At 37.4% G+C, this 12,445-nt stretch overlaps 1 protein-coding gene across 18 annotated transcripts in view; it reads right to left on the reverse strand.

Moving 5' to 3' along the window:
- Window positions 1-12,445, reverse strand: part of Fam227b (family with sequence similarity 227 member B) — a 157,291-nt gene that overhangs the window by 19,300 nt on the left and 125,546 nt on the right. For 12 of the 18 annotated variants that reach the window (XM_033765221.1, XM_033765219.1, XM_033765224.1 and 9 more), the window contains 2 exons: window positions 4,064-4,161; window positions 998-1,158 (listed from right to left, as the gene is read on the reverse strand). The exons of 4 other annotated variants lie outside the window; for them this stretch is intronic. In XM_033765221.1, coding sequence (XP_033621112.1) covers window positions 998-1,158; window positions 4,064-4,161 — 259 coding nt within the window. Of the gene's footprint in view, window positions 1-997; window positions 1,159-4,063; window positions 4,162-10,890; window positions 11,140-12,445 lie in introns of those variants that run through there. 2 more of the 18 variants (XM_019209716.1, XM_019209726.2) reach the window with 2 other exon arrangements.

The raw sequence follows: 12,445 nt of genomic DNA on the forward strand, positions 1-12,445 counted from the left end.
GTTTTAGTCATCTCTTAGTGAAACTGACAGGAGAGGAGCTCCTTCAACACTTCCGTGATTTTAGATTCAGTCTGGCATTATAAATGCTATCGTCCATTCAGAGCCTATTTTCAGTACTTGCATCAAGCTACTGGCCCACTGGTGAGGATCGATTTGGTTAAAAATAGATGATAGAAGCTACAAATCCACACAATCAACAAAGGAGGGCAGCGATGTCGAGTATTGCACTGTTTAGAGAAGCACAGGCCACATGGACGCATCACTGACCCCACAGCAGGGCGAGCCAGACAGAACCAGCAGAGCCAGCAGAGCCAGGGAGCCTGGTTGCTAATTTCTTGTAGAATGCAGCTTCTGTTTTATTTTTAAAGGTATCATAGACATGATGAACAGTAATCCTAATATTTTTCCTATATCAAAAGCTGCACACGAGTCGATTTGGGGACCACTGTGCTAGATCCCTTTGAGGTCCCTTCGTGTTCCTGGCAAAGCCTGGGTTTCACAGAGGAGCACGGGGTGTCAGGAGGAAATGCCCACCTCTGCTGCAGCCAAGGAGCTTGGATTTTGATTGTCTGTATTTCCTACCTTGAGCTTTCTCATGCACTTTCATTTGGACAAAGGACCCACAGCTCCAACAAGCCCGAAACTCCCTTTGGAGAACTCTAGAAGCCCACACCCAAAGATTCTGATAAACAGGTTAAACCTAACACTGAACAGTAGAGCTGCAAAGACAGCATTTGATATCAGAAAACTAAATATACCAATTATTAAGCCCCTGGGTTTTATGTGTATTTTGCTTTTCTTACATGCAAAATCACAGCTACAGATCTAAAAACAAAACAAAACAACAACAGTTTAATCACACAGGCTACAAAAAATTAGGGCATAAGCATATGTTATCTAAGTGCATTGGTAAAACTACATTTTTTTTTAACTGAGATATTAGTAAACGGTTTTCAGTATTTTTGAAGCTGATTATCTTAGCTTTAAAAAAGGATATGGCTCTCGGAGTATTTCAGTGAGTTTGATCTTCTTTTGCTTAGAGATCTTGGAAATACCCTCTAGTTCATGCATCTTAAAATAATATAAAATCAGCGGACTCTGACCTCCAAAACTGAAGAGAACAGGGTAAAACTCAGGACCAATGCTACTATAGTGGGACTGAGGAAAAAGAAAACAAATCAACTATTTCATATCTTTAAAGAACTGTAAATCAACTTTAATTGCAAGTATAAGTAAGGTTACTATTAAATGTATTTAAAGATGCATAAAAGGCTATTCCACAGATCATCTTCTTTTCTACTGTTGGCTGTTGTCTTCCTTTTCTGGGTCACGTTTTTATCAGCACAGAGGTCAGCGGGTCTCACCGCGGCAGGTCTGCGCATGCGTGCCACATGCCGCACTTGGACCGTTTTTACGCATCACCCTCCTGAGCCCTGCCTGCCCCTAGTCTCACACTTTCTGGGTTCAACGTGCATAACACATTCTAACATATCCACCTCCCAGGATCTGTCCTTATGTTCTCTTCCCCTCCCTTTCGTAGTGATAATCTCAGTCCCCCTTCTACAACTTTTTGTCATCTTGTTTAGATTCCATATGTTAAGGAGCACATGCGGTGTTTTCCTTTCTGGGTCTGGCCAAAGCATCTTAATTAAAGGAGTTTATGAATATGTGCCATGTGGCCCTTCTAGCCTTTAGATTTATCATCAAGCTTGAGCACAGGTCAGTAAAGATTATGCAGTATGATAACAGAATGAATAAAGAAAGAAGGAGATGAACAAAGCCAGAAAAGGGGGCAGGAAAAAATTTTAAGATATAATAGCCAAAACTTTCAAAAATTTTATGAAAAATATATGCAAGACACTCAATGGATTTTAAGTAGGATAAATTCACTATCCTCAAAGTATTAAAAGACAGAGAAAATCACAGTAGCAACAAGAGAAAAAGAACTCATCGAATAGAATGGAATCTCAATAACATTAACAGCTGATCTATTACCGTAAAAATGCGGACGAGAGGCAGTGGGGTATCATAATCTAAGTATTGATCAAAAATTCTATGTCAAAAAAAAACAACAATTACTTCAAGAATCTATTAATCTAATGGGACAAGATCAGTATAACAATTTCTCATAAAAATAAGACTTTCCTCAATGTTTGAAATGTGAAATGAGAGATTTATGACTGATTCCACTTCCTGTGGGAATATATGATTTTATTTTACTTGCCTTTATTGATACATCAACTTCTCTTTAATTTCTTTGGCTTTTATCATCACTTTCTATGCTGTAGGTTTTTATTTTACACATAATATGTGTTCCAGAATTCCCAGTTGATCCAGAATGATTCCAAATAATGTCAATAATGGGGCTCTCGGAAGCAAAACCAATTTTTGGATGGTGGACACTTAGTGTCAGTGTATGACATGCTTTCTATGATGTAAATGAGTTCCCTCTCCTATGATAATCCATATCTGATTATATCCAGGCTGATCTTTAAGATGTACACAAAATCAGCCTGCTGTAAATAGAATCTGAAAGGTCCCAGAAAGGCTTGGTAACCAGCCTGTGGTGCTATGGGAGGTGGTGGAACTTTAGAGGGTGGGGCTGGGCGGGAGGAAGTAAGGTCATGGGGGATGGGCCCTTGAAGGGAATATTAGGAGCCTGAATTCTTGCTGACTTCCTTCTTTCTCTGCTTCCTTCTTACCATGTGTGCATGTGTGGACAGATCTCCTTTGCCAGGTGTTCCTCCCTTGCCACAAGTCTGAGGCAACAGATCTCTTGACCGCAGACTGGAACTTCCAAATTGAAACAAAATCAGTCTTTCCTATTTTAGTTTTTGTTTTTGTTTTTGGGACAGGGTCTTGTTTTGTAGTTCAGGTTGGTGTCAAACTCACTCTGTGGCCCAGGCTGGCCCTTAACTCCTCCTCACTCAGCCTCTGGAATTATGCGAGTATAGGTCTGTGCCATCATGCCCAACTGTCTTTCTTATTTTTAGGTTATCTCAAGTATTTTATCAGTGATGTAAAGCTGACACTCAGTCTAAGCTCATTTTAGGCTAAAAATTATCTTGCCTGTCTATAGAGATTTTTGTGACCCTTTTCTTGCTTTGTTTAGTCAGCTACATAGTCATCTGTCCCTATTTCTTAGTGCTTGCTGTAGATTAGACATGTTTGTGTCACATTCCCCAATATCTAAATCTAACAATCTTTTCCCAAAAGAAAATTGTGTGACATTGTCATCTATCCAAAATTGATAGGTTGCCAGTTTCTATCATAAGTACTTGCAGAGTACCCTTGCCTGTATTGTGAAAGGTGGATAAGGCAGTAGAGATTTTATAAAACTGGATTATTAAAGACCAGAAAATACGTGACTACTATATACGCTCTTGGGTTCTTTAAAATATGTGGACTCTCTATAGGCATAATGTTTAATTTTTAAAAGTAGACCTCACTAGACAAATTTGATTGCCTTTTATCAAGAAAGACTGTTACAGACTTAAAACCCAATTATCTAACAAAATTGAGAGATCAAATTCATAGTTTCATGCCAATAACCTCAATAACTCCTGTTGTGAAAACAGCAGATGGCAACCTGTGGGGCCTGCCCTTGCAAAGCACCTTAAGGACTGTGAGGAAAGGAAGCATTTGAGACGCAAGAGTAACAGTTGCTATCTGTGCATGGTCCATTATTCCAGAATCATGGCTTTAACCATTGCTGATGTTCCTCTAAAATCATCTCTCCAATTTAACGCTTGTTGAGATCATAGCTTCATGAATACACTACAAGTCTCCATGTGTTAACCCAAGGAGAAGGAGTGCTGTGAGGGAAAGATAGATGCTATGATTTTCCTTCATTAGAGATGAGGATATTTCCGAAGAAAATAAGACTGCAATTTTAAGATGAGCCCCCGAGATAAGTCTCTTTTGATTGTTATATTTTTTTCTCTAAAATGTATGCTGAGGATGTAATAGACAACCTCGCCTATGTGAAGCTGGCCAATTCCGAGTATGTGGCAAGATAAACGAGAGCTTTTTTTTTTTTCTAATAAATTACTTTACTCCATACCTTTGCCGTTACTGTCGGCAAGCTTGAGTCTTCCTTAAATGTGGACATTGCGTATGCTCTTGGGCTCTTTAAAATTTTTGTCATACTGAAGTCAATAGCTAAAACAAAACATAAAATACGTGTACACAGTCTGGTATTTTCTTACTTTACGAAAAGTCATCATACTCTTTTTTTTTCTTTCCTGTCTAGTAATGCAGACTAAATATGGTGAGAGAGTCAAACATAGGTTAGGTGATTAGAAGATTGGACAGGTTGCCTCAGTCAGAGGAAATGGAAATTTCATTTCACATTTTTATTAAATAAGGCTTTAGAGTTTATAAAATCCATTTATTTATATTATCTCATGCCATCCTCACAAAACCACCCCGCAAGGTATGTAACATATCTCACTCCTTAGAGAGGAGGGGGTAGATAAGCCTAGAGCTCTTCCCATGTCTCTAGTTCACAATAAGGAGAACCGGAATGTCTGTATATCAGATCCCCTTTCCTGTATTCTAGCAACAACACATCCAGGAAAGGAAAGACTTGGGGACTCTTCAACCTGTATGAATATGCATGAGGGCCCCGAGGAGCTCTCACCGAGTCCTGTGATTTAATCAACTTTGTCAATCGACCTGAAGGCACAGGATAGGTAGTAAGAGTACCTTAATACACACACAGGGAAAGAGGTGATAGGAGAAGCTCTGGACGCTGGTTCTGATCACAGAGAGGGGGATAGTGTTGAAGACACACCTCTCAAGAGTGGAGGAAAGTCACTTGAGCCAATTTTGTTTGTTTGTTTGGTACTGGGGATCGAACTCAGGACCTTGTGCTTGTAAGATGGGCGCGACACCACTGAGCTACACTTGAGATGATTTTTGACATTACATATTAAGAAATATTAGACACTAGCCTAAAATATTACAGGCAGATTAAAGGACTGGTTAGCAAAGAAATTACACTATAAATTTTCAGTTGAAACAATAAACTGGAATTTGAACAGAAAAAGATGATAAATCATACATTTTAAAAAGTTTTGCTCAATTTTGAATCATTCTTAAATATAAATTTATGATATTAATTTCTGGTCTTCAATGAATAAGTATAATTTTAATAATAAAAGAGTCTCTAACTCATACCCACTATGCCCACAATAAAAAGTTTACTTTTTAAATCATTTGAACTTAGTTTTAGAATTACTGTCAACAGAAAATAATAAATAATATACATTAATGTCAGGGGAAGAACCTAAGCTGGGAATAATTGGCAACAAGACATAAGAGTCAGGCAACAAGCAAAGAAATTCAAAGAAGAAAAGAATCAGAAAAATTGGCCAACCCTTTCTATGAAATCTGGAACCTCACCTAGATAACTGAGTAATCAATAATATTAAAATGACTATATTATTCCCTCCCTCCCAACCCATTGATTCACTTTAGGGAAATCACTATAATTCCCCTGTACTCTCTGTTCTGTTCTCATCATCTGTGAAAGCTTGGGGAGATTACTCAGAGAACCACAAGTGACTCTAATAAAGCTTACTGAAAGTTATTCTTCACTTTTTTTTAATTAAATCTTTGCAAATTTCATAGTGGAAAAAAAACTCAAGTGTTATTCTACCTTCATTGGGAAAGTTACATTTAAATAAAATTATCCCGTGTATTTTAGGAATTTTATTTCCTTTGAATAAGAGACATTTACACTCTTGCAGTTTTTAGTAGCAATTAAGTCATAGAGTATTTTGTGGCAAAATAAGCCAAGGTGAAACAGGTCATACACAGTAATACAATAATTGAATATAGAAATAGAAACAGCATTTACTCACAGACCTACTTTAGAATATCCCTAATTTGCATACAAACTACTTTCAGAAAGAGACTTTCATTTTGGGATTTTTTTTTTTTTTTGGTAATGCGGATCAAACTCAGGTCCTTGGGTTTGAAAGACAGGTGGCGGGACCTCTGAGCTAAATCCCCACCCAAGACTTTCATTTTGCATTGAAATGCAAGGGGACAGAAAGGAAAGAGAAAAACTTAGGAGGCCATTAAGCAAACTGCATTCGATCTGAGCACATGAGCAATATAGCATGAATGCAATTTTCTCTCAGCAATACAAGAAAATGATGAGTATTTCAAAGAAAGTATTGCAGGTGAAGAGTATATTCTTACCTTCTTGCTCTATGAATTTTCTTATGCTTCCCTGACTTTTTCCAGATCCTTATTACATAACCTCTACTTCCCATATTCCTCCAGTGTAGCCCTCAGCAGTTCCGGTCATTGACTTGTGCACATGTTAGACCTCAGTGGGCTATGCGTCTGTAAGGTTACATGCAGAGCTGTCCTCCCCTACATAGCTCCACACGCAACTGCTAGTTTAAACAGGCAGATTGAAGTGCTAGGATCTCATGATGCTATAAAGTAAAGTCAAACTGCTTCTCCAGTGATGTGATGTGAACACAAAATGGAACTGTAAGTAACTTTCCACAGAGATTATAAATAAAGGCAAGGGCTCTGTTAACTATGGCCTGCCGTGCGTATGCAAGGTGTCGCTGGCATTGTTGGCTGTGAACTGAATTTAGAATGTCCAGCAACACAAAGCTCCCGTGTTATTATAATAGTGACCTGAATCGTATTTGCTTCCCAGGAAAAGTGCCATTTCATTTTATTGTGACATTTTGGGCAGGCTTCTTTTTTCCATCATTTCTAACCAAATGAATTATATATGAATCTCAAAGGACTCTTTGCTCGATAAGTAATAGATACAGGAAACAATTACTTAGCTTTGTGAGTATTTCTCAAGTTTTTGTGTAACGAACAAAGCAACAAGTATCTGAATAAGATAGCGGGTATTTATGAATAATGAATAAGATTCTGGAACCAAACATTGTAAATGTGCCATAAAACAGATGAAGATTTGATCAAAGGTGATGGTGAGGAAAATTATTGATCCTTTTAAAATCATTCCTTTAGAATGGAAAACTTAAAAAAACAAACAAACAAACAAAAAAAACCCCACAAAGTGGATTCTGAAGCAAAAACAGGAACATATGTCTAACACAATTTTAAAAACCAAAGTTGTTTCTTTTTCAAGGAAAGTAATGGAAAAGACTCTGACATATACTCTGGAATACAGGTTTCTTTCTTTAAAGGAAGAAAGTTTTTTTTGGCTTACATGGATTATGAATTTCTGATGACTTTTAAGATCATACCATTATGCTAGTAAAAATTTCCAGAACCTAATAATAATAACAAAAAAGCAACTGATGGTTTCATGAAACTGCTAACGGAGGTCAAATAGAATGGGCATTATTTACACAGGACTAAATGAACTGATGAGGACACTGTTTTTAATTTGAAATTTTGTTGGTTTTTATGTTTTAATTTAAAGATCTAAAATTTTCTCTATAGCTTTCACCAGTTTAGTAAATTCTACTTTTGTAAACAGAGTCGAAATACTTTCTCTCCCTACCTTGTCGATCAGGGTTAGGAAGCCATCAATAAGTATTCTTGTTTTATGGCAACACATTTGTTTCCCTGTGTTCTGGAAGAAGGTGCTTTCTCTGTAGCTGAACAAATTGGGAAGACTGGGTATATTGCCAGGCTCTGATGGAACTGTCACATTTTCAGATATGAGTAGTCAGCTTTTCTTTTGAGTCAGAGCTGGGAATTGAACCCAGGGCCTTACGCACTCCAGGTAAGTGCTTTACCCCCAAGCTAGCTCTCCAGTCCTGACCAGGCAGCTTTAAAGAACTAAAACTGATTTTATGGAGCTCATGAAACTGGCCTGGTACCTTCAATACCTGTTTCCCAAACAAGTTTCCTAGCCTTGTGGAAGGTAAAGGCTGTCACTCTGTGATGGGCTCAGTAACTTCAAAATATTTGGGGGACTTCAGTCTGAGTCAGGCTGTAGGTTTCTAGACTGATGTTTACAATGTTCTCTCACCTTTCCAACTTGGATTAAGACAAAACTTGTGTTTTTTGTGAAATGCTGCAAGCTGACACTGCACGACTCGACTGAGAGTTTGGAGGAAGCACCCCTCAAATGGTGGAGGGACAACGTTGTGCCTATGTGTTCTTACACGGGCTTCTCATAGAGCTCAGCGGGACATCCGATTCGAACACAAGACACAAGTCTCTGTCAGACTGCCGCTGCCCGGTCCCATTCCAAACGAGGATGCTTTGAAGCCAACATCAGGAAATCTTCTCAGATGGCTGTCTCTGAGGAACTTCCAGGCTGTTCTCCAAATGTCCTAATTTACTCCCCACCGACCTGTGGGAGAGTTCTTCTTTTCTCCATGTCCTCAGCAACACTTTCATTTATTTTTACAGTAGCCATCCTGACTGTGATGAGCGTGGAGCTTACTGTAGCTTTGATCTGCATTTCCCTGACGGCTGATGGTATTGAGTACTTTTGCATGAATTTGCTGACTGTTTTGTATTTGCTCTTTTGAAAACTCTTCTTTCAGATCATGGGTCCCTTCTGAAATTGGCTTTTTTGTTGTTGTTGTTGTTGTTGTTAAATGTTTTGAGTTCCTTATATAACCAGGTTATTCATTCCTTATGGAGTGGCCAATATTTTCTCCTATTCTACAGGTTGTTTGCACTCTGTTGATGGCTTTCTTTGCTGTGTAGAAAGAAGCTTTTAAGTTTGATGGAATTCCATTAGTCTACACTTGCTTTTGTTTTCTATGTTTTGGGGACCATTTCCAAAAAACCATCATCTACATGAATGTCCTGAAGTGTTTGTCCTGTGTCTTCATATAGTAGTTGCACAGTTTCAGGTCCCGAAGTTAAGCCTTTGATCCAGTTTGAGTTTTGCACAGAGTGAGACCGGGCAGTTTCAGTCTTTTGCATGTGGATATCCAGTTTTCCCAGCTCCTTTTATTGAAGAGGCTGTCCTTTCTTCAGTATATGCTTTGGGCACCTTTGTAAGAATCAGTCAGCTTTAGATGTGTGAATTCATTTCTGGGATGCTATTCTGTTCCATTTGTGTGTGTGTGTGTGTGTGTGTTTACACCATGACCATGGCTCTATGCTTTGAAATCAGATATTGCAATGCACCCCGCTTTGTTCCTTTTTGTTCAAGATTTCTTCGGCTGACTCAGGGTCTTCTGTGCTTCTGTGTGACTTTTAGAATTGTGCTTTCAAGTTCTGTGAAGACCATCATCAGTATTTTGATGGGGATTGCACTGAATCTGTGACTTGCTTTGGGTAGTATGGGCCACTTTAACAATATCAATTCTTGTGATCCAGGAATATGGGACTCTTTCATATTTTTGTGCCTTTAATCTCTCTTATTAGTGTTTGACAGTTTTCATCACGGAGGGCTTTCACTTCCTTGGTGAGATTTATTCCTGGGGTATGTGCACGTGCACATCAGTGTATATTTTCTTGTGCTTTTTTGTGTCCATTGGGAATGAGATTGTTTTCATGATGAGTTTTTCAGCCATCTTGTTATTGATGTATGAAAATGCTGATCATTATATTTTGATTTTGTACCCCGCAACTTCATTGAACTCATCTATCCATTCTAATGCTCTTGACAGAGTCTTCTTCAGACAAGGACCTTTTGACTTTCTTCTGTCTACTTGTGTGCCTTTTATTTATTTCTCTTGCCCAACTGCTCTGGCTAAAGCATTCAGCACTGTACTGACAAGCACGGTGAGAGTGAACACCCTCGTCTTGTTCAGCTTTTCCGTATCTGTCATGATGTTGGCTACAAATTTGTCATACACAGCCTTTATTATGTTGTATGATCTTTCTATGTTCAAAGTTTTTTAACATGGAAGAGACATTGAATTTTACCAAGTGCCTTCTGCCTCTATTGGATGATCGTATATCTTTTTTATTCTTCATTCTGTTGATGTATTATTAATTGGTGTATTTTTAACCATCCTGGCATCCTGGGATGAATCCAATTTAATTGTGGTAAGTGGTCTTTGTGATGTGCTGTTGGATTTGATTTTCTTGTATTTGTTGAGAACTTCTGCATCCATATTCATCAGGGATACTGACTTTTGTTGTTACTCTTGTTACACCCTTGTCTCATCTTGGTATCAGGGCGATGAGTTTGGAAGGATTCCTTCCCTTTAAAAATATTTGGAGTAAAATTATTTGAGAAGAATTCCTGTTAGTTCTTATTTAAAAGTCTGAAGGGTATCAGCGGTGAAGCCTGCTGTGAAGAATTTCCTTTGTTAGGAGGTCTTATTATCAATTCAATCTCACTTCCTATTGGTCTGTTTAGGCTTTTATACATTCACTGGATAATTTCAGTAGGTGAGATTTCTATCCAGAAATGTATCTGTTTCTCCTAGGTTTTCCAATTTGTTTTTTATAATGATCTCTAATGATCCTTTGTATTTCTGTGGTGCTATCTGTATTGACTCCTTTTCCATATCTGATTTTATTTATTGGGTCTTCTTCTTTTGGTCTAGTTTAAGTTTTGTCAGTTTATTTATTTCTTTTTTTTTTTTTTTGGTCTTTTCCATGTTTTGTGTCATCAGTCTTTTGTAATTGTGTCAGTCTCCATTTTACTTATTTATGTTCTGATCTCTGTTATCTCTTTCGTTCTACCAATTTTGTGTTTGGTTTGTTCTTTCTTTTCTAGGTCCTTGAGATGGTTGGTTAGGTTATTTATTTGAAGTATTTCTCTTTTTGATGTAGGCATGCACTGCTGTAAATTTTGTTGTGCTTTCACTTTCATTTGTTTCAAGAAAAATTTTTAATTTTCCCTTTTGATTTCTTCAGTGACACATTATTCAGTAACATGCTGATAAGTCTCCAATGATTTGTATAGTCTCTGAAATTTCTTTTGTTATTAACTTCTAGTTTTATTCTATTGTGGTCAGAGAAGATACATATTATGACTTCAATTTTTTTAAGTTGTTGAGATGTATTTTGTGGCCTAATAGCAAGTCATCATAGAGAATGTTTTATGTGCTGAGGCAAAGAATGCATATTCTGGTACTGTTGAGTGGAATAGTCTGTAAATGCTAAATCCATTTGATTTACACAATAACTGAACTCTGCTGTTTCTTTACTGATTTTTTGTCTAAATGACCCGTTCATTGATGAAAAAGCAGTGTTAAAAATCTCCCTCTGTAAAAGGAAAGAAGGGAAAGGAAATAATATGAGGAAAGGAAAAAATGGAAACAAAGTCTTTGTGAATAGAGAGGGATGGAGGGGGTGAAGGGAGGGCAGGGGAATGGGGAAAAAATAAGAATCAAGATGCATCATGTGACGGTACAAGTTCCCAATGATAAATGTAACTGTATTGTATACCTAAAATGTACCAATAAACTTAATGAAAGGAAAAAACGCCTCTCGTAAAACAAAAACAAAAACTCCCATCATAAAATGTATTGGATTCTATGTCTTCGATCAGTGTTTATTTTATACAGTTGCATGTTCTAGAGTTAGGTGCATATTTATAATTGTTATATCTTCTCATTGAACTGTTCCCTTGATCATTATCTGGAAACCCCTTTTCACTCCTTCTCAGTTTTGTCCTTAAATCTACTTTATTTGATATAAGAGTGTGTTTTTCCATCTTTTCCCTTGCAGACCAGACCTGTCTTTACTGGTGAAGTGAGTTTCTTGTAGGAAGTATATCATTGTATCTTGTTTAGTGTCTGCTCAGCCAGTTTGTATCTTTTAAAAGATATGTAAGGATGTGCTCTGTCATTCTGCTAAAATGCTTCGATTTACTTTGAATACCATTTGTTCTATTTTCCTCTCTTGTTGCTCATTTTTGTGGCTCAGTGATAGATTTTACTAATAATGTATGATTCTTTTGTATTTCCCTTATGTGTTTACCAGTGTGTTTTTATCTATTTACATGTTTCCATGGTGATATCATTCCTTTTTCTTCTGGATATAGGATTCCTTCAAGCACACACCTTTCCTTTTTTGTTCTCCTTCAGGTACCCACAAAATGAGGCTTTAAAGTAAACTTTTATTTGTGTTACTGAACCCCTTGTTTCCAATATTCTTGTTTATTTTTAAATCTATATCTTTGCTGAACTTCTCAATCATACCATACATTGTTTGCCTAGTTTTGTAATTGACTGTATTCTCTTGAGTCTCATGAAGTGTTTTATAATTATCCTTTTAAATTCCTTATCAGGCATTTTGTCAGTACCATTTTCTTTGTGATCTGCTACTAGAGTGTTCTTGTGTTCTCCTGAAAGCACCACATCGTCCTGTTTCCTTATGTTCTGACACTGAGATTTGCACATATGGTGGGACAGTATCACCACCAATCATACGAAGCATGATTTGTAAATGGCTTTTTCCTAAACATATGTCTGGGGGTGTGTCAGTTGGTATGTAATATTCCAGCTGGACACCATGGTGTGTTCTCCCTAGAACTTGTTAGGCTTAACTAATGACTATAGGTACAATG

Source organism: Fukomys damarensis, unplaced genomic scaffold, assembly GCF_012274545.1.
Source record: "Fukomys damarensis isolate Sample0158 unplaced genomic scaffold, DMR_v1.0_HiC HiC_scaffold_17, whole genome shotgun sequence".
NCBI lineage: Eukaryota > Metazoa > Chordata > Mammalia > Rodentia > Bathyergidae > Fukomys > Fukomys damarensis.